Consider the following 23,704-nt stretch of genomic DNA (forward strand, 5'->3'; position numbering starts at 1 on the left):
GTTTTCCACTGACCTTTTTTCGAGCTATTTTCCAAAATCCTATGGAGAAATCCCATTGCTATTTTGTCGAGGGAAACCGAGCGCAGCTTACTTCCGCTTTTTGGGACGCGTCACTGCACCACTAAATTGATGCGATTTGAATGGATTGTGAGGCAAGGGAAGCCAGCCGCCTCTGGCTTCCCTTGTCATGGCCCTGACCAATCACAGGTTGGCAGGGGCATGACGTGAGCCTCATCTGATTGGTCAATCCCTCCACTTTTTTTCACCAAGGAAAGCACATTTCGGCTGGCCTCCTCTCGCAACAGAGAGTGCAATCTACTGTTTCACCATAACATCTAGAGGGGCGCTGTTTCACTCTTTGTAAAATACTCAATGAGAATGGGGGAGAGACGGGCCGGCAGCAACACACAACAAAGAATTTCCGAAACTAAACGAAATGTTTTTATTTATTTATTAAAATTATAACTACAATCCGGAAAAACAGGGGAAGCCTGGCTTCCCTTGGCCTCCAGGAGAAAACGCCACTGACATTTAGTAGTGGTGCAGGAATTAGTCCTATAACTCGGAAATTAGTTTGCATTTTGGAACTTCCTGTTTGCTCGTCTTTCTGTCACAATTTGATGTATGTGATTTTGGTTAGATGCCTGTTAGTAAATACCCCACTGAAGAATGTTTGAATCTTCTATGTGTCATAAAAATGGCTAAAAATGCTTAACCGGACTACTAAACATAATCATGCTGAATATGAGCTGCCTTTAGCTTAGCGCTGGTGACATGAAGTCATGTGACCGTGATGTAATTCCTTCATAGTCTAATGTTAGCTTTTTACGTCTGGTGATTGCATTTACGCTTCAGAAATAATAAAGTGTTGTTTATATGTGGAGATTATACTGCCATAAAAAACATGTTATTATCATAAACATGGGTTTGTCAAAGATCTGGTTTTCCATTGGCTTTTGGTCAAGGGATCACTTACTGAACAATTCTCACTTAATTTATGGGTCGGCCTATAAAAATACGTCATCACTGCACCACTCTGTAGGGAACCTGATTAACTAAATGAGACAATCTGTATTCTCTGAATCTTTTCTCCCCGTGTCATCACTATTGGATCATTTAATGAAGATAACTGCAAACTTCTGAAATAACTTTGATTTGGGAAACAGTTTGTAAAGTGTTAATGCAAATACTCAATTATAATGCCCCTATGTGTGGTTTTGTATTGTATCTGTTATTTATCTGAAGCAAGTGAAATGGGAAGTGACAGATTTGTTATTATATAAATATGAATGGCAGATAAAGCTTTAATGAAGAACTACAGGAAGGTAGAGTAACAAACAAAGGACAAATCCTTGTAGTAGGAAACTTCTTGATGGGAAAACTAACATATTCATTGAGATTACAACAATTTTATTTAGTTTTTCTAAGCCGAAAAATATTTAAGTGAAATACTTTTTGACTTTTCAGGAGCAAATCAATAAAACATCTGAAGTGAGTTAGTTTCTGATCAGCAGCCAGGTACCTTTGATCAGCAGGAGCCAGATCTTGTCCGCAGCGTTGGTGAAAACCAGGATGAGTTTCTGCACAACGTGACGGCAGCTCAGGTCTAACGGTAGTGTGACAGGATGCCAGTGTTCCTGACAGTACCTGAAAGCAGCACAGCAGGCAATTTGTCATATCTAACTGGAGAATCATGGTAATGTCTTGTCTTGTATACCTCACCCATTTTTTCCATCTATCGTCAAGAATAATAACTTGATTTCAAATTATGATGATTTCTTTTTGAATATATATTTTTTATTTACATATATTTTTTCCACCAACAGTTTATTAAGTTGTCTTATTTTAACCAACTTCCTGTAATTTGATACATTTTTGTCTATTTTTGTTACTGGAAACTGTTTTGATGCAGGGTGGATTTCCCCCCATTCATTTACTTAAAAAGCTTTATCAAAACAAAACTGATACTAAATCAAAAACCACAAAAGATATCAAAAATAGTATGCATGCTGTAATTTTAATTAAAAAAATTCCTTATATGTTTTGTAGGACATATTGTAAAAATGTGTAAGTTTTGTAGAAAAGGACGGTGAGAGGCTGAGTCTTCTCTAAAGATATATCTGAGTTTAATCGTAATGTGTTTAGGACATCTTTAGCTTATCTTAGCAAAGAGACTAAGAGTTTAATGTTGTACTTGAGCCCGCAGTCGATGATGCGGATGATGTCTCGTCCTCTCAGAGGGAGGACAGCCTTTCTGTCCCACCAGCCGGCCTGAAGAGACTCCTGATCTGATTCTAAAATAGTCTTTAGACTCCCACCTGACACACAGAAACACAAACAAGTTGTTACATGTCTAAAGAAAAATGCCTTAAGCTATCTACACTGTAATATATTCCTATAATAAATCTTAAATAAGTCCTATTGTGTGACATGTCTCCATGCTTTAATGTTCAAAAAGCTCTTTATTTTCCTCATACTGCCTGTGCTGCAGCACCTCTTTTCACCCTCTGTCGGAAACCAGAATCCAGTCTGCTCTGATTGGTTTGCTGGCCAGCTCTGTTATGATTGGTGAACAACTTAGCGATGTCCTTCCCCCTACAATTTGTTGGAGTGCTAGCCAATAGAAGCGCCAGCGTTACATAGCGATATCAATAGTTTCAGGAAGTAAACAAATGAGTCCGATAGAGGTGTTTCCAGGCAGGGGGGGGGAGTGTATGGGAGAGAGTCTCCCTCTGGAGGGAACAAAGGGATTTTAGCCTTTGCAGACCATTTACATGCACTAAAACCTAGATAAGACACTACAGGAAAGGGAAAATCTCAAAAAGCATATACGGCCTCTTAAGGTTCAGAGACACAACGCTTTTATAATTTTCGAATCATAAATCTATCGATTAGATTTATGATTAGAAAATTATAAAAGTAGGGTAGACATGTGGATATTATCCGGCTGAACAAAACGTGCATTTATCAAACAGGTTCGTTTTCCACAGACCTTATTTCGAGCTATTTTCCAAAATCCTATGGAGAAATCCCATCGCCTTTTTGTCGAGGGAACCCAAGCGCAGCTTACTTCTGGGTTTTAGAACGCGTCACTGCACCACTCTATATTGTCGAGGAGGATTCTAAAAGGCACAGAACGACTAACATGTGAGTGTGACATCATACCTGTGATTTTGGCGAGGAAGTTAAAGCGGATCCACTGTGGTCCCTGCTCCTGAATCAGCAGCAAGGTGATTGGTTCGCAGTCAAACCCCGCCTCTTCCTTTACCTGCAGACAAACAGAGCGGTATCCCAGGCAACAGGGAGCGTGTTAGGGAAGTATAGTACGGTGGCCCTGAAGTGCAAGACACCACAGCATTTCACAAAACGCCAAAGCATTTCAGAAAACACCACAGCATTTCAGAAAACACCACAGCATTTCAGAGAACACAACAGCATTTCAGAAAATACTACAGCATTTCAGAGAACACAACAGCATTTCACAAAACACCACAGCATTTCACAAAACACTACAGCATTTCAGAAAATACTACAGCATTTCAGAGAACACAACAGCATTTCAGAAAATACTACAGCATTTCAGAGAACACAACAGCATTTCAGAAAATACAACAGCATTTCACAAAACACTACAGCATTTCAGGAAACACTACAGCATTTCAGAAAACACCACAGCATTTCACAAAACACAACAACATTTCAGAAAACGCCACAACATTTCAGAAAACACTCCAGCATTTCACAAAACACTACAGCATTTCAGAAAACACTACAGCATTTCAGAAAACGCCACATTAGTACAGTACTTTTTATCTTTTCATTCATCAAATTGTATCTCTTCCACCAGTGGACAGTGCTTATAGAGGCTAAGCCAACGCTTTAAGCCTCTGAGGATCCGCTATGTTGGCGTAATTTACGCACACAAAGTTTGCTGCTGAATAAAAGTCAGAAACAAAGTGTCCACTTGATAAAGTCCATTTATTTCCTTTTCACTGGTTTCCATTTGACTTTATTCTTTCTCTCATTCATCATACACGATATTACGGTTCACACAATACCTTTTGCAAATGTTTGTAATCCCGTGTTTGTGTGTGTGCTCCGTGTGTGTGTGTGTGTGTGTGTGTGTGTGTGTGTGTGTGTGTGTGTGTGTGTGTGTGTGTGTGTGTGTGTGTGTGTGTGTGTGTGTGTGTGTGTGTGTGTGTGTGTGTGTGTGTGTGTGTGTGTGTGTGTGTGTGTGTGTGTGGTCAAAAACTGTATGGCCTTCCGGCGGAACCTCTAACCACAAACATAGGTTCCTACCTTTATACCCACAGTGTTAATTGGCTCCTACAGTGCTATTAGAAAAAGGGGTTCCTCTTCGTCTTTCAATAGCTTATCCTCCTCAATTATTTCCTTTTATTAAAGAAAAGTATAAGAACATAATTAATAGTTTTTCTATCATCCGACTATTATTAATATAAGAGAGCTTTTTAATACAAAGTGCTAAGCACTGAGTGTGAATGCATGAATATGGGAGAAATGTGTTTAGGACAGCCTTATTAGGCTTTCTAATATCACACACCACTGAATTTGTAATGATATGCAATACACTTATGTGCTTTATTTACATGCTATTAAACATTATTTACTTTAGAATGCATATGCCATAGTTCTTTGGTTCTTTTTGTGGAAGTAACGTAGTGTAATCAGTAAATCTACACAGACAGTTATGTCATAAAGGAAAACATTACTTTTATTTTAAGTAACTAGTAACATGAGTAGAGAGGTTACTGTAAATCAGTTAGCAATTGAGCACTTCCAGTTCCCTTTTCTCCAAGTCAGTTTTTCATTTTTATTTGGTTAGATGGCTGAAATAATGTCTGTGGTAAACAGCTAATGGTTTTTAACTTTTGTTGTATGACATAACATAAGTCAGTAAAATACCCAACTGGGAATTTCTGAAGCTTCTATGTGTCATAAAAACGGCGGTTGCTAACAAGTGATTAAAAGAGACTCCAAACACACCAAATAATAGCCACCTTTAGCTTAGCGGTGATACCATCCATGTGACTGAAGCATTTTGTTTATATGAACCTTTGACTTTTGACGATTGCATTTTTGCTTCAACTATCACACACAAAAGAACTGAAACGTGGACTTTAATTAAACGTATAATGTCAACAGATATCACAGAACTGTTAGTTACAAGCACAAATATTTAGTATAAAAATATTAGGCTCAACTTATTATTATTGCTTTCAACCAACACAATACAGTTATGTGTTGACATAAAACATTTAATTAAAGTCAACGTTTCAGTTTTTTCAGTGTAGTTTGTTTGCTACTGATATTATTTCCTGCAATATTCCACAATCCAGTTAATGCTAACTTTCCGGATCGGCCTTCACAAATACGTCATCACTGCACCACTCTATTACACGCTTTGACAATGCTTACCTCCCTTCTCATGGCCTCCTCCAGGCTCTCCCCCACCTCCACCCTCCCTGCAGGCAGGTACCACTGCTTATAGCAGTCCTGCCTCGCCTCCTGCACCATCAGCACCTCCTCCTGGTGGTTGACACACACGTACACACAGTCACACAGTCTCACACACACACACACACACACACACACACACACACACACACACACACACACACACACACACACACACACACACACACACACACACACACACACACACACACACACACACACACACACACACACACACACACACACACACACACACACACACACACACCTTTATTTTTATATTGTTTTATTTATTTTATAGATTTTGTAGGTTTTTACTTATATTATTTACTTAACAGTTTTATTAGCAACATTTCCTTTTAAGTTGTTCTTTTAATCCTAACCTTTATTCAAATTATTATTACGTTTCTATGTGTATTATTGTTTTATTTTATATCTATATCTATTCTGTATATATACATAGATACAATAAAATATATATTTTTTCAAATATATGTACACGTCAGTGGCGGCTGGTGGAAAATATTTTTGGTGGGGCTGTTGATATAGTGAGTAAAAAAATTGTTTTTGGGAGAAATGACCCCTTAAATTGGGACTTCTGGTGATGTAATGGCCCCATAAAATCGTGGTTCTAGGGCCAGGAACAACCAGGCTGAGTCGGGCTGAGTATGCTAAACTAAAGAGAGAATCGCTGTCAAGGGGGCTACAACTACAACAAGATGAACATATTTGACCGTGATTTAATTGTAATACACGTTTCAAAATAATGCCGAAGTAACAACATACTGATACCGGATAGTAAAAACCATCAATTATGGCTTTGACAGGTCTGCAGACAGACGGCAGGCGAAAACCTTTTAAAATGCGTGTTTTCTAATGGAGATTTGGCTAAGCTAAGGTTGTAAATGCTCCGACCGTCCACACTCACAACAACGGCCTATACCAGTGGTCATCAACCTTTTTAAGCCCAAGATCACCGACCTCGGCCTAGGTCAGGGGTCGGCAACCCGCGTAAGCCCTCTGCTCTGGCTCCCTTGAGCTTAGACAAAAAATAAGAAGGAAATAAAATAAAAGTATTTGTAGGACTATTTATATTTTGTTGCATGGTTGAAAATGTTTCGTATCTTGTATTTTGAGGTGATACTGTGACACATAAATAAAAAACAAAACGGTTTTAATTAGGTCAACTAAAACATGCGTCACATCCTGCTACGGTCCCGCACGAGCGCCTTTTCCTGCGGGTGAATAACCTGACCCCCGGCTCGTTGAGCTAACTATGGATAAATCCAAGAAAAGTACCGGAGGAACACAGGATTTAATTCTGTGTGGACAGAGTTATATGCTTTCACAGCAAACGATGCTGGTTTACCGGTATGTTTGATATGTAGAGAGAAGTTGTCAAAGTTGCTGCACTGCGGCCTTTACGTATCGAGAAACAACGGGAACAACACGGAGAGGACGACAGCTGACGATCTTCAGTCATAATTCAATGGGGTATGTAATTTATTTCAGAAAACAATTTTTGTTATATTCCATGGAATGCTCTTAACATCCCGATAGCAATGAATATATTAAATGCTTTGACAATAAATACATACAAAAATTAATCTCTGGAAGCAGTAGCGCTGTAAAATGCACGACCAATCATCTGAGCCGACCCGGCTAAAATAACTGGATGGCCTACCTGCCTGTCAGCCTGTCATCCTTCCATCTGTGCACACATTTATCTCGTGCCCTCATTGGTCATGTGCGCGTTCGTGTGTGTTGGAGGAGGGGCTCTGTGAGGAAGTCTGAAGGAAGAGGCATATTTTTTCCGGTTGTGTATTTTCAAATTCTAGCGCACTCGAGCTCTCCATTCTTACCTACCCTACCTTTAACTATTTTTAGGGTGCAGCTATATGTTTTATTTTTTTCAAAGTGGGCCCATTTTAATAATATTTTTTTTCCTTCAAATGTGCAAAGGACTCCCCAAGTGCTGTGTTTAATTTATTTTAAAGTAGGCCTGTGTATTATTTTTAATTCTCCTTATAGGAGATCTTTGTTTCTTATTAGAGGTTAACAGTTTTATATAATGTAATAAATAGCCTAATAAATGCAAAAAAACTGTAGTTTTTGTCTGATATAACAATAAATACAACTTTATTAGCTATCAAGCTAAGAAATATGTTTTGTGGCTCCAGACAAAAAAAAATGTTTGGGAAAAAGGAGCAAAATCGCTCTTTTGGTCAAAAAGGTTGCAGACCCCTGGCCTAGGTGAAAGGCGAGGTCTACCTATTGCAGAATTGAGTGAAAAAGACGGCCCAGACAATGCTTCCAATTTGAGGCCTTTTATATAGGCTAATTGTATCTGAATTTCTGTTACAATGAAGGCTCCATAATCAGCTCACGGCATATAGGCAGGGGTAAAGTGCTATTGGGGGGCGGACCTCACCTCCTCTAGGGGGGTCCTCACCTCCTCTAGGGGGGTCCGGGGGTATGCTCCCCCGGGAAGATATTTTTTTTAATATTGAAGTTGAAAGCATCAATCTGGTGCACTTTGAGAGCAACATGAAGAGATCTATGGATACCTCTCTGAGCACCCATATGAAACAGAACTGTAAACAGATTTCTTTTTCTTTATGGATATTTTACAAATCACTCCCCTTTTAAACTGTATTCTTGTTTTACTGACATACTGTATAGTAGGCTATTTCATACCTGTTTTTCATTTATTCTCTTATTCTTTGTATAACTATAATGATCATATGAAGGTGTGCCGCGGAAATAATCTTTTGAATAATTTGTGACAAAACCGTTCTAAACACTCAGAGAGTCCTTTAGCTCACCTGAGCCCCTCAGTCTGACAGGAGAGGACTCTCCTCCAGCTTGTTGTGGAAACAACTCCTTATGTCCGTTAGTTAGTTAGTGCAGCTAGCTAACCAGATGCTAACATCTCGGTCCCCGCTAGCACCGGTCCCTCTCTCTCCCTCTCTCCCTCCCTCTATCACACTAAATGCGCTATTGCCACACACACACAGCCGAGCTTGAATGACACAAGAACACGTGTATTTCCATGCAACTCTCTGATTGGTGTGGTGTCTTGCCTCTGTTGCGTTCAGTGAACACGGGAAATTACAGTCCTGCCGTTGTCTCTTGTGTCATGAGGTTCACGTAAAGCACGGTTAATGTATTATATAATTGAAGTGTCTCAAATATACGTCAATCAAGTGGCACCTGCTAACAGGGTGGTGGATGATAGGTTTACATCTAAAAATGTATTTTTCAAACATTATTATTTTAATTTAATTTTTCTTTCTTTTGTTACTTTTTTTTTTAACGGTCCGCGATCTACCCACACCACACGACCGGTCGATCGCGATCGACTGGTTGGCGACCACTGGCCTATACAGACATAAATAAACCAGCGACTGAATTCACCATGACACAGACAGTATGTGGTTTGTACTTGTTTAACTTTTGTCTAGTTTCTGAACAGATATGAAGAGCTGTGAGCTCTGAGTGCTAAGAGCTAACGGCTGTGTTGTTTTTCTGGGGAGCTCATTGAAGATGACGTCACGACTCCGCCTACACTGCGTTACTATAGATACTACCCCAGTTCCTCACGAGTCTAAAAAACAACTCACGTCAACGCACGTAAGCAACGTGGGCGCCAACGTGGGCGCCAACGTGAGCGCCCTCGTGACCAAAATATTTGACGCCGCTGATTGGCTGAAATTATGTTTCGGCGGCACAGTTTACTATTGAGACTTTTGCAACGTGCTGGTTGCTGCTGTTTGGCTCGGGGGCAGCGCCCCGTAATGATAAACTAATGCCAAGGGCAAGGCCAGGCAGGAAACATGTGACTTATCAGTAACTTTAGACATCGTAACACAATTTTAAACAATATTTTATTGTAGATTATACATTTTAATGATACCAATTGTATGATATTTACCTTGTTCATTAAAAATTAAAAATATAAAATATATAGATTTTTTAAATATATATTTATTTAAATATATTTTTTTTAATTTTATATTTTTTTTAATATTTTTTTTTGTATGTGGGAAGAGGTGGGGCGGCGCCCCTAGCGCCCCTATGGGCCGGCCGCCACTGGTACACGTGTATATTTTATTGTATCTATTTTCTAATGTCTTCCTTTATTTTTCCAAAGGGGGTCTTGTTTTATTGTATTGTATTTTATTTGTATTATCATACCTTTTACCTCCTTGTGTCTCTCAAACTGTTATATCATGTTGCTACGCTGCATGTTTTCAAAAAGGTCTTACTGTCTGATGTGAGGTGAATTTCTTGTTCTGTGTTTTAATTTGTATTGTGTGCCAATTTGTCAAAGCACTTGGAGCTGCACCTGGTGTGTATAATGTGCTGTATAAATGAAGCTTTATTGTTATTATTATTATAAAATAATCTGATGATGAGGTTACCTTCTCGTTGAAAATGACGGCGCAGACGATGTAGGTGACGGTTTTCTTCAGAGAGGCCGGTTTGCACTGCTCCGGGCACAGGTCACACCCGGTGACCTCTGACCCCTGACCGCTCATCAGCCTCTCCACCTGCTCCTCCACCTCACTCCACTCCTTCTCCATCACCTTCAGGTCTGCACACACAGGAAATACATCACAATACAGACATCATTAGTTTTAGCAGACATTGTGATCTCAAAGGGGTTTACTACAGTGAATTAACAGAGTATAGTAAAGACATTTGCAGCAGAGAAGAAGAAATCATGCCATTGTTGTTGGTACTACTTTATAATACTAACGTTTTGATAACTACAGTTGTATTACACAATCATTTCTAACAGCCTGCTTTTTATTTATTTGTTGGTATTTGCTAGAGTTTATCATTTACAGATTGTTGTTTTTTTAGCTTGCCGTTAGTTAGAGTGAGTTAGTGTAGTCGGTTAGAGAGGGGGGGGGGGCATATAAAATCCTTAATAGGCTATATATATATATATATATATATATAGTTTGTTTTAATATTATATTGATACAAATGGTGATGCAGTGCATTTTCTAGGGTGGGGATTGTCAGATCAAATAATCAGACAGGATATTCCAGAAATCCAGGCGTATCGTGGGAAAACCATCTGAAGCGTGGATGTTGGTAATTGATACAAATGATAATTATTTAACCAAATAAATAATGATTTAGTCTATAAAATATGATACTGCCAACATATTACCTCACAAATTAACAGAGACGTGATGTCTTCTAATGCTTAAATACCACATATATTAATATGACATGGAAAAACATTAGAAGATCATCTCAGTCCGAGAATTCTGAAATTGTTTTGATATTTCGACTTGAGAAATGACTGAAACAGTTGATCGAATTATCGTGTCAGCTCTGAAATTTGGTAAGCACATTGACACACACATAGATTTGTCTCATAAATATTTGTGTGAATATAAAAATAAGTTGTGTGTAAATATGTGATTTGTAAATGTATGGGATTAGTTTTGTTTCATAAAGATAAAGCAACACTTTCTCAGAATCAAGCAAAACTAAGAGTTTAAGAGGGAAAAAGCGCCATTATAACGCCTCGTGTGGACAGCACTGCACACACCTCCACTCATCCCCTGAGCGTGTACGCGCCGCATGATGAGAGCCGGAGTGAAACGCAGCGTGTGGAGGATCCCTTGCAGCCATTTCGGTCCATGCCCACCTTGGGTTGACTTGCCTCACGGGCAGCGGCGGCGAGGGTCCTGGCTTGGCTCGTCACCATGGCGAACACAGCACATCACGAGCATGTACGCCCGCTCTCAGAGTATTTCTCAGAGTGGCAGTGCATGTGTCTGATGGACAGATGGATGAGCAGGCTGATCAGCAGATGGTACACCCTGCAGTTTGCCTCTCCCCCCCCCCCCCCCCCCCGCTGTTCAATGGTATACAGGAAACACTCCTGTCATCCCAGGAACAGTCTTGCGCTCCATTCAGAACTGCAGGAACTCCTGTTGAAAGAGGCTATTTCCAGGGTTCCTCAAAGGGGGTAAAATCAGGGGTTTTTACTCCCGTTATTTTCTAATCCCGAAAAAGACCGGTGGAATGAGACCCATCCTCGATCTGTCAGTATTCCACACGCTGAAGATCAAACAGGTGCTGGAATGTGTTCAGCAGGACGACTGGTTCATTTCCATAGACCTGAAGGATGCATATTCCACGTACCCATCATCCCGAAACACAGGAAATTCCTACATTTCTCATTTCAGGGAATATCAGACCAGACAATCGTTTACCGTTCGGATATTCCCTGGCTCCTCGCATTTTTTCAAAGTGTGTAGGGAAGGCTCTGAAGCCGCTACACAGAGGAGGGATGAGAGTGGGGTTTTATCTGGACGACCTGCTATTGCTGGGTCGCTCCAGGGAGGAAGTCGCTTTACAGACAGTACATCTCGTGTCGCATCTGTCAAAGCCTGAATTTCATAATAAAGTGGAAGAAGAGCTGTCCTCTTCCCTCTCAGACAATCATTTATCTGGGAGTGGAATTAAGCTCAGCCAGCATGAGAGTGCGGCTCTCGCGGCAGAGAGTGGAGAAACTGACAGCTCTCCCCCGGCGTGTCACACCCCACAGCGTGGTGACAGCCCTCTCCGTGATGCAGCTGCTCAGCATGACGTCAGCTGGTCACGTGGTGATCCCCCTGGGGGAGACTCCAGAGGGGGGGTCATTCGCCTGCACATCTACCTCGTGGGTCAGAGGTAAATGTGCTGGAGCTGCTCTCCGTTTTGGAAAGTATTCCAGAACTTCGCATGTGTTGATTCGCACAGACAACATGCCACGGCAGCCTACCTCAATCGCCAGGGAGGAGTACGATCTGTGCAGCTTCTGAACGCAGCCAGGCGGCTGCTGTTCTGGGCGCGCACACACGCTGCTCTCCATCAGAGCAATGTATATTCCCGGCGAATTGAACAGAGGGGCTTGCAGAGCGCAGGATCACCCCCCTCTGGGGGTAGACGCATTCGCACATCGGCCGTGGCCCAGGGTGCTGTTATACGTTTTTCCCACCAGTTCTGCTGACCCCTCGGTTCCCGGACCGAGTGCGGGAGAAGCGGCTATCAGCTGTCCTGATAGCCCTGGAGCGCACGGGAGCGTCCTGGTTTCCATGCCTACAGTGTACACTGTCAGGCAGACCGTGGGAAATTCCGTGGCACGGGGACGCTCTCTCCCAGGAGGAGGGAGCGATCAGCAGCCATCCAGACGTTTTCTGCGAGGAGTACGGAGACTCAGACCTAGTAAAGCCCCATTTGAACCTTTGGATCAGGTTCCCCTTAAGGTTTTGTCAGCCAAAGTAGCATTACTTTTAGCGCTGACATCAGCAAAAAGGGTGAGTGATTTGTCTGCCCTCTCTGTGGCTCCGTCATGTCTCCGGATCCAAGGAGAAGACAGTGGAAGACATTTGCACTGCTGCATCTTGGTCTTCCCCCTGTTTGTTTATTCAATGTTATTTGAGGGATGTCTCCCATTCCTCTCTGACACACCCTGTATGGAGTGTCTTGTCAGAGTGAGTGATGTCAGGGATCAAGCTGTGTGCTCTCTCCTGCCTGTCTGCACGCAGAGAGCTGCCCTTGTTCCCTCTTTTTTATCACTGGACAAAGTGTGACCTTCGTCTCTACTTTTTCACAGCGGCAGGATTGTATTGTTCCCAGCCTTCGTCCCCTCATGGAAAATATTAATGTTATGCTATATTCCAGGGACGGCGATGCGCCATTACGCATGGCGCAATAGGCATGGGTTATTATCTGGGCAGGTGTGTCTGTGCTTCTAGTACCGGGCGGACCCAGTGGGGCGCAGACTACATCATGCTTCGCCCTTAAAGAGCAACTTCCAAGTTAAAGACAACTGTGAATAAATGTGTAGGAAAAAGATGAATACACTAGATCAGGGGTCGGCAACCTTTTTGATATGAAGTGCCATTTAAAAAAAAAATGTTTATCAGCGTGCCAGCTATCGGGGTTGAGGAGCTTGACGCTCGTCAACTATCAGCAGCAGGAGGGCGGGGGAGCCTCGCTGCGGGGACGCAGTGTCGCAACTTACACAATGCCGAATTTAACAAACAAATTTATATAATTGGTTTAAACGGCATAATAATAAGGACGATCATAATAATAAGGACGATAATAAGGACGATAATAAGGACGATCGTCAGTTCTGTGATTCTCACATGTTATTTAATTAGGGTCATGCAGAGTGAGATGAGATCGCTGTCCCTTTAAGAGAGAGAGAGAGCGAGAGAGAGAGAGAGAGAGCGAGGGGTGTGGCTTGTGCATGTGTGTTTGTGGATGGTAGAGCGACATTGAGCGAGCGTGTGTATGTTTCTGGAAGTGAAACGGGAAAGCAGGAAAGCAGAGGTCTGTGATGTATTTTGTGAAACAGAAGAACAGTTAAATAAATGCAACGGCCTCCCAAGAAGAGCTCGCCTCTCTCCAGTCATTTAAGCTAAAGTGGGTTATTGAACCTGAAGCTTGTTGCTTCTGCCCTCCTCGACTACGGTCTGGGAGCCGACAGGAAAGTTCAACACACATGGCCAGTCCGCCCCTTTGTAGCATATTATTTCGATGTGGGATGAGCAGATCGCCACTGGGCTTTCAACTAAATACACAGCCACGCAAAAACTGCGGCATTTGTACAGCTCCTTATGGGTACTGCAATTAGTGAAGTGCTTTCCTCCGTGGTGAAACGATCAGCACTGCACCACGGAGGAAAGCGGCAGAAAGTCACCTGGAGTCAAGGAGAGCGGGGCTGCGTTGCGTGCATGGCTTCCTTCTGCAGGTAACGGGAGACGCGCTCTGGCGGCGGTCTCGTTCAGGATCCGAAAATACAATTTAAATATTTTGCACACTTATTCCACTTATTCCTAGTGTGCCACTGGTTACGGTGCCGCGTGCCAATGCTGGCACACGTGCCAGGGGTTGCCGACCCCTGCACTAGATTTCTTTTTAAATATACAGAAATATACAGTACAGTGACATCTGGCGTCATTTTTGTAAGAAATGTTCACTTCCGCATAAAAAAGCCTCGGCACGTGACCTGCCGCGTGTGACGTAACATGGGGGAAACAAGGGGGAGAGCGGCCGGTGTAACGTATTAATAAACATGGATCCCAATGCTAGTTTCGACACAGAAGAAGTTGAACATGAATATTCGAATGCATATGACGGACCACAACCTTATAATTATGAGCCTGCTAGGCGTCCAAGAGACCAGGAGCAGCCAAGGATTAGAAGAAATAACGGCCATCGGAGAGAAATTGAGCTTTGGTGTGAGGAGAACCAGTGGAGAACTGGGCAGCTATCTTGGTGAGTGACCGGTGTTAGCTACAGAATGTTAGCTAACGTCACATCACAACATTGTGAAGTTAGCTATCATATATCAGGCTATAACTAACGTAGCATTGATAATATAGTAACGTTACTGGCAGGACTGTTGATACTGATCCATAAAAGCAACTAATGCGCAAGTATCAGCCGTATCTCGCGTTACCTAATGCAACTCCACACTACGGTGCTGTGTACCGGAGGAGAGACGCGAGATACGGCTGATACTTGACGATCTGGCGGAGAAAGGTTGTGGAGCCTCCGTTGATATGCCATTGTAAATGGCTTGATGCAAAGCAGGTGTGTAGTCGGGGAGGGTGCACAGCTGATTGCAGCAGGTGAGTGGAGGTTGAGCCGGGAGCCAGGAGTGACAGCCACCACGCACACACAAAAAACACAGACAGGGGGAAACAAACAAACAAACACAAAGGAGACGGCTGGAGCAGTACAGCCACCACAGCGTTACCTAATGCAACTCCACACTATGTCTTACGGTGCCGTGTACCGGAGGGGAGAGAGAGAGAGCAGCGAAGGGGGGGAGAGAGAAGTAATACGGTTTCCTGATAAAGCTGTGGAGAGTATGTGCTGCAGGGAGGTGGATGCACAACGCACCCAAGAACGAACGCTAGCTCCGGTCCTTTTTACTGTGGACTCGATGTCCTGACAGCAGTGGCGGTTCTACAGGGTGGCACGGGGTGGCAGCTGCCACCTCAGAAAAATGCCTTGCCACCCCAGCTGCCACCCCATTTGGCAGCTTTGTTTTTGAAAGAAAAGTTGTGGCTCATCGGACATTTATGAGAGAAAATCTCTAATGTCCGAGTGCAAGTGAATGCAGCACAAGACGCGAGCCTTGTAACCCCTCCCCCACCCCCCTGGCGCGAGCTTGGAAATATGATTGGCGGAGATTTCATTTGAACGGGAGGACAGCGCAAAAAGAGAAGCATTTCGGATACAAGCAGATAGAAGGAATGAGGTATTTGCGGTCAGGGTATGGCTGGGGTAGGCTACAGCCATACCAATAAATGGCTTAGCCCCACCATGAAAAATGATGTTAAAGTAAGCAAAATAAAGTCTGCCAACTCGCACGGAGTAAATTGCACAGACAGCAGTTAGTAAGATTGATTTCAGTAGCCACTTGTCTGGAAATGCCGAAGATTAGAAACGGTTTTGAAAACTTTTGTCACGTAGTGATCGTCTTCTCAATAGACCATCTTTGATAATGTCTTCTGGCCAATCAGAATCACGATAACGGCGTGGTGTTGTTGCAGGAAGTCCCGACGGAGAATACTTTTGCTGTAGTACATTTATATACATCGATACAACATTACGTGTCGATAGAAATCAACACGTAATGAAATAAGATCCCACGGTTTGATGATTGATAGGTGTGTGGGCTGTCTTTCATTTTGACACACAGAACAATAGGGGCTATCCACCTTTATCCACAATGTAAAGTAATTCACACAGCCTTTTCCCTCTCCTATCTGTGAGGAGCAGCAGGTTCAGCTTTCAGAGCAAAGTAACAAAAAACTAAAATGGCATTCATTTTTCTAAATACGTTGTGTAGTAATATATATTTATTTATTTTTCTTCTCAAGAGAGCACCAGAATGTGTATTTGATGTTAGTATTTCAAAAAATCTCCTGGGGGAGAATCCCTGCAGGGGTTGGGTTTTCAATTCTTTCACCTGGGGGAAAATTGCAGGATTGGCTCCAGGTCGCCCTTTTTATTTACTACAAGACAAATGTGCCTTTTTATTTCATACAGTTCAATTTGTATTGAGACAGGCAAATAATCTAAACCTCACGCGTGGCGTTTCACTGTCAAGGGGAGCGTGTATGTAATTACATTGCAAATACTGACTTGAGCCCCACCACTGTATGGGTTAGCCCTACCATAGATTACCCAACACAAATACTCTGGCGCCGCAACTGTTTGCGGTCTACTATGACAGAGAAGAGCCTGTCAAGTTTGGCTGTACTCAGCATTGAATCAAAACGCACCATAGCTTTAAATCTTAATAACTTTGTGTGGCGTTTTGCTGATCAAGATGGTAATCGCCACATTCAGCTGTTATAGACATGCCAACTTGATGCTCTGCTCACGGATGAGTCGATGAGAATAATAAACTGTTTAAGAAGATGACCTTACATGTGTAAATATATGTTTCTTCTTTGTGGGGGTCTGCCCCCAAAAAAAAGTTTCAAGTCCTGAGAAAGTCAAATAAGACGGTGTGTAAAACTTCACTGCCCAGCCAAAAAAGAGTAACCACTTTGATTAACTAGGCCAGTAGGTACGGGCATTCCACTGGATAATAACTGCAGCGATGTATGTTTTAGCTGAATACACGTTTTTTTAACCCCAACTGATGCAGTTAGTCATTTCTTTAATGTTTGTTCTTTCTGATGTAACGTCAAGGTTGTAACTGTTTGCAATGAAGTTGTGGGGCGCTGAACTGTTCCTTTGATTCTTTTGAATTATGATAGTAATTACTGGTCTTTCAAATTTGAAGGAGGGTGAGCAAGCATTTTGAGGAACATTAATCACTAACTCCTCCAAAAAATATGGTTTATTTAATAATAACACTGAATATGTGAATCATAACAGTGATTGACAGCTGATAGGAATAATATGATTGTTAATATTATCATATTCATAGGACACACATCGATGAGACAGTTAATGTACTTATTGCAGCAGTCTGCATATTTGGTACCCCTGCTGGTCTAAGAGTTAAACCAACTCATTCAGTTAAAATTCATTAAATTACGTGTGCCACCTTATATATTTATATTTAAGGCTTTACTGATGTGCCACAATAATGTCACCTAATGTTATTGAGTTAAAATATCAATATTGTGGCTTTCCAAGTTAACATTGATTGATATGACTGCGATTAAATCAGCATATACTTCTGCCAGGGGATGCCACCCCTGAAATTCTCCTGCCACCCTCTTGCCACCCCATGAATATTTGTCTAGATCCGCCCCTGCCTGACAGGCTGGTATTTGTGCAACCTGCACAAACACAATACTGCACCATGATTACAAATGGTGAAATACAATGTAAAACTACCGAAAAATACCAGCTCACTAAAACACAACCGCTCAACTCAAAGCAACTAATAACTATACCCGCGGTCAGAGAGCGGAGATGTTTCCCCTTTGTTATGTAATATGACGCGTATTAAAAAAGCCGTTTTTAAGAGCAGAGCTCAAAATTGCTTCTTTCCCTCTGAATTCCTGCCCTTATGTCTCGTAAAACATATCAAATCCTACATTCACTTTTTTAATTGTAATTTTCAAGCAAGTTTAAGCATAAATGTAGAAAAAAATAAAACTGCAAGATGCTCTTTAACCCAATAACGATAGCCTTAGAGGGCGAAGCCTATACGAAATAGAACTGAAGTTACCTAATGTAACTCCAGCTTCTATGAGTATTGGCGTAGCCCTCTAAGTTCTGGGCCCCACTGGCTCCACGAATGGCTGAAGAAAAGCTGTTTGTGTGGGAGCAGATTGTCGAGCCTCCTTCTTATTTATACCGGAAGTGAGTCTGAAGATGGGGCCCACCTCGCAGGTGGGCGTGGACTACAAGTGTTTTCAGTGCTGCGCGGGTGCGCAGGGGATTACCCAATAGCGATAGCGATAGCCTTAGAGGGCGAAGCCTATCCGAAATAGAAGCTGGAGTTACAGTAGGTAACTTCAGTTTTCCTACAAAGAGAAGTAGTAAACTCAGCCTCCATTGATTTTCATATCAAATTAGCGTGTTAATAAAATAAGCTATCATGGCTTATATTTGCATATCTAAACAGAATCATGAAAGCATGTTGGTATAGTCAGGCACACAAGTCCGTTTGAGTGTGTCTGACTCTACCAACATGCTCACGAACTGCTAGCTAAGTAGCTAACTGTCCCTGCTGTCAGGCTGCTCAGCTAGCATTGGTATGGATCATGGATGTATAATAAGAACTGGATACAGCGTGGGAGGCGGGGCCTCATTCATTCCTATGAGAGCTGCTCATTGGCGCATGATGATAAAATGGCCCAACTTTTGAGAGAGCGAAACGTCACAGATTACCCGGCATGCCTGAGAAGTAACCGTATGTGCGCTCATAGCGCATGCGCAACTTTAACCAAGATGCGCGTTCACATCAAGCACATCAATTTGCATACACGTAACAGCACCGCGCGTTAATGACAGCATGGTAATGATTTGTTATTATGATGGATTTGATATTAACGAGGCGGCAGATAGCAGCTAGCGGCTAGCTAGTAATTATGCTAATGTACACATCAATCGTGACTTATATTACGCTGTAACAGGATCTAGTGATATCCAAGCAACAGAGCTTCATTTAGCATGAAAGAGTTATTGCACTGTATATATATATATATATATATATACAGTGCAATAAGCTTCTTAGTGCAATAAGAAGCTACAGGGACGTTAATCTAACGTTGGTAATATTAACTTTATTTAATACAACATTTACGGTACAAGATTTAATCATACAGCCCATGTAGTATAATAATGAATTACAGCAAACATGTGCAATATATCCATTATTACAGCTCCGTGGGATGGCAGTAAGACGATATGGGTCCGTTCTTATTTTGCATCCATGGGTAAAGATAAACACAACTCACATTGGTTTCTCATACAGCATCTCTGTAAACTACGCATGGGCGTAGGAAGCATCCTGAATGTGGGGGGGACATTTTTAACGGGGGGTTTGGGGATCCCCCCCAAACGAAAAAAAAAATAGATTTCCTTTATTCTGGTGCATTTTAACAGGTGGTTTGATACTTTTATGTGGCTATACTAGCATGAGGAAAATGATGGGTACATTTTGTAATTTCATCCAGTAGTAAAGAAAGTAAACATATTTGATTATTAATTCAGAGCCGTCTTTGAATTAATAAAAAGCAGTTTAAATGCCCATTTTTTGTACATTTATACAACAATAAATATTTGTGAGTGCATTGAGAGATATTGTTGTGGAGAGTCATTTATATATAAATCGCAAAATACATTTGTGAATCCTTCTGTGAGCATTTATTAATATTGAGACTGATTTGACTCCATACGGATGTTAAGTTCACCTAGGAATGGTATCATTGACTTAAATGTTCAAATAAATGTTGATCTTCCGTCGATATTGGTCACATGATGCCCCTTGACTGAAATGTTTCTTGTTCAATATCCCCACTGATTTCCTTAAAATTATGGGATGAGAGTCCACATCACAATTGACTCTAAACTGTCATTTCCCTTTCATCACTCACCTCAGCAATGGACCTCTCTCCACTGTCCCTGTGTTCTGCCTCTGACTCACTCTCAAGCGCCTAGATGTCAAGAGAGGTGGTGAAGTGATAATTATTTATTGAGCAGTATACTCTTTCACATTGAATCATAACAAGTCATACTGAATGTAAATACAACTGACTCTAAAGTAAGTCCCAGTCTGTGACATTGGACATTTTGAAGACTCAAAGTCCCAAGCAGTAGGTAGAATATTAGCTAGTCTATGTAATGTGCACAGAAAATAAATAGTTAACTGAATACTGGGATGGAAATTGCCTATAAGCACTCATAAACATAAACACACACAAAAAACTTCTGAATGATAAGAAGTATAATTAAAACATATTGCACATTACCATTTTGAGAGAGTACCTAAGTTAAAGAACTCAGAAAATAATCTCTTATTGAACTGAGGCTCCAGTAAAACCCACTGACTGCGTCTCTACAGTACATCATGGTCTTTACATGAGCACAGAGAGATCTGAGGCCTGTACTACGAAGCTGGATTTTCGCTTAGCCGGCTAACTTCAGGGAAAGCTCGGGCTTTCCGGTCCTACGACGCTGGTTCTCTTTTTAGCAGGCTAGATTTCCATGGTAACTTATGCTGTGCGGCTAACCTGCCCCGGAGCAGGTTAGGTTGCAGGCTAAGAGCTCAACTCAGTGAAAGCACTGTCTGCTGACCAATCAGAGCTCAGTGTGCGGAGTTTAAAGCGATCAAGTCATATTACAGGAGAAAGGAAATACAGAAAAGCTGCCGTTGCAGGAAAGACGGCCGGCAAAAATCACAGACTGTGTGAACGTGAACATTAATAGAATATCACCTCCCATCTTCAGAGCAATCTGACTATTATAACATTAGCGTTAAGAAAGCTTACTTAAATATCTGCCACAACATAAGTAACCGGATTAAAGTAACATTACGTACAGTTCGCGGCATATCACATCATAATGTATCATACATTTCCTTATCTGAGTCAGCTGAGCCGTATATGGCCTTGCAACACTCACAATGTCACATACTGTATGCAGAAGTATTATTTTAAGCAACACATTCAGTTGACGAAACACTCAAGACAAATGTAATTAAAGTCAGATCCACTCGTGTCTTAGACGGGGCAGTGATATCATAAACCTGTTAATGTACGCATTCAAACACTTTTTCTTTTACCAGCTGTATTCACCTTGCAGGTGCAGCTATGTGGCTTTTATCCTGGATAAAGTGTTTAAGTCATGAATGTTTAAAGTTTAACTTCTTCAGTTCATATGTCTATTATTATAGTTGACTTTTCATTCAGGAAGTATGACGCTGCGCTGTCAGTACGCTTCTCCATGTTTGTGATTGGTTGAATGCTCCAAATACCACCCCTTTCATGTGAACGTGCACCTAACTAGATAGGGCACGGCTGGCTTGAGCGATCCACTTGATAACCAGCGTCGTAGTACAGCTTAGCGAAAGCGCGTATGTTTTGGATTAGGCCAACCGGCTAACTCAAACATATCCAGGTTAGGAAAATCCAGCTTCGTAGTACAGGCCTCTGGTTATTCATGTTCCCTGTTTACATGATAAATACTAGTAACCTGGCATTTCGATGCCTTTTCTCATCTAAGCTATTCAGTATTTGTATCTCTCTATCATGACATAAAGACGAAACTCCTCTCAAGAAGTGAGACGCTTTTGCCGCCGCCATCACTGTTAACTGATTAACTGCTACCAGCTGAAGACTTACTTTCCTCTTCTTTGAAAAAAAAATTCTTATGTCCATGTTGTCGTCAGCTTTGTTTTTCACTGTATTAACAATGTCCTGAAAACTTGGTGTGTGTGCCTTACCTCTGCTACTGGCATCGCTTCATACAACAGATCTGAGCTGTCCACCATAACTATGGCAACACTCCTTGAACATGCGCCCGCTATGTGAGAATCTGCCTTGGTACAAAGCAGTGAAAACATGGTCAGGAGTTTCATTGATTTGGGCATTCTCTCAATAAGCGAGTGGAATGGATTTGATAGTGAAGCACTGACACAGCGCTCTACAAAGTGCGGCGAGTGGATAGACCGATTCACGGACTTTCCACATGGTAGAAGTGGGGGGGTATAAACGAATAATTTTACAAAGTGGGGGGGACTTGTCCCACCCTCATATAATGGCTGCGACGCCCGTGAACTACGTGTATTGTGTTCACTGAATTTCACTAGGCTTGTTTGAGACAAGCGAGACCTGCGCAGACCTGCACAATTTCGATCAACGTCTTGCTATTGCGTTGCATGATGGTTAGGCATTTTGTCCGACTTGCTCTGGAGGCTCGTCTACATGAGACGTTGAAATCTCGCGGGACAAAGACGCCCGCAGCCTTGAGAGCGAGGCGCAGCGAGGTGGCGCAGTTCCTCTCCACGGGCTGCGGAAGCGAAATGCTTTATGGGAAACGACTCGCTGGTATCTCGAGCTGAGCGCTCATTGGTGGTTTTTACCACGTGCTCGTGATGAAACTCTCCAATTGGCTCGGCAAATGTTTGTTGTTGTTTTCTGTCAGTTTTACGTCGCTCCCTCCATTAACATTTTTCATAATTGTTCCACAATGTTTATCATCATGAAATGAATATCTATATATGTTATACTATACTTGCACTGCTTACCGTTTTCATACTTTATATATCTTAGCATATTCATACACACTGTTCATACTGCTCACAGGCTGCTGTGTATATTCATACCCCTCACTGTTTATTCATCATTCAATTCATTCTATATTTTATTCTGTAGATTGTGTACATTACTTTTCACTTTACGGCTTCTTGCACTCCTGGTTGGAAGCTAAACTGCATTTCGTTGTCTCAGTACCTGTAATCTGTGCAATAACAATAGAGTTGAATCTAATCTTGAGCAGGAACAAATGTATTTACTTAGTACATATCTGACATTAACGATTAAACACATGTGTGCATTCTTTATAAATGCAAACTTAGTCAAGCCGATTCCGGAGGTGGCGGTATGCACCTTAAAGTTGTTTGCAATCCGCCAAAAAACCGAGAGAGGAAGAAGAAGAAGGCCAAGCAGCAGAAGAAGAAGCCGACTCGGAGCTGCCCGACTTCAGGCGAGCTTTTTGAGACCTCCCCCGGCTGCGATCGGCTATTCTCGTCTACCTTCGAGGCGAGCCGCAACGCGTCTCAAACAAGCCTAGTCTCTGCATTTAACGGCTCGTTGTAGCTCCAGCCCCACCCTCCCTGTGAGCACAGTGTGCTCTGATTGGTCGGGACCATGCTGAACACGTAACATGAACGTGCCGGGCGGCGCGGTCCCGTGGGTTAGATGCGCGTTCATAATGCAGAGGGAAATAAATCTCAGAATAACGTTATTAGCAAATTTTTACAACTTGAGGAACGAATGTTTTTAATAAGGGCTATACAAGTGTTCATACTGGGTAGTTTAGTTAGTTTACAGACCACTCTTTCCAAATGTAAGTCAATGGGAAAAGGTGTTTCCGGGCCTGGCAACCAAACGGAAGTGTAGTACCGCCGTTTGGCCACCACGAATATTTTCATCTGAGTCCGGCGCACTTCCTGGGGGCTTGGTATGGATCCCCTCTGTGGGACTAATAAAGGTAGCAAAAG

At 42.0% G+C, this 23,704-nt stretch overlaps 1 protein-coding gene across 8 annotated transcripts in view; it reads right to left on the bottom strand.

The window, feature by feature from the left end:
- The window catches only part of nudt18 (nudix (nucleoside diphosphate linked moiety X)-type motif 18), a 32,687-nt gene that overhangs the window by 7,078 nt on the left and 1,905 nt on the right, over positions 1–23,704 (bottom strand). For 2 of the 8 annotated variants that reach the window (XM_079688554.1, XM_079688560.1), the window contains exons 2-6: positions 9,900–10,072; positions 5,437–5,547; positions 3,166–3,268; positions 2,195–2,318; positions 1,523–1,647 (exon numbers count right to left, since the gene is read on the bottom strand). In XM_079688554.1, the coding sequence (XP_079544680.1) occupies positions 1,523–1,647; positions 2,195–2,318; positions 3,166–3,268; positions 5,437–5,547; positions 9,900–10,061 (625 nt within the window). In that variant the 5' untranslated portion in view covers positions 10,062–10,072. The other 6 variants (XM_079688557.1, XM_079688558.1, XM_079688559.1 and 3 more) reach the window with 6 other exon arrangements.

The sequence above is a fragment of the Notothenia rossii genome (assembly GCF_949606895.1).
Source record: "Notothenia rossii genome assembly, chromosome: 6".
Lineage (NCBI taxonomy): Eukaryota > Metazoa > Chordata > Actinopteri > Perciformes > Nototheniidae > Notothenia > Notothenia rossii.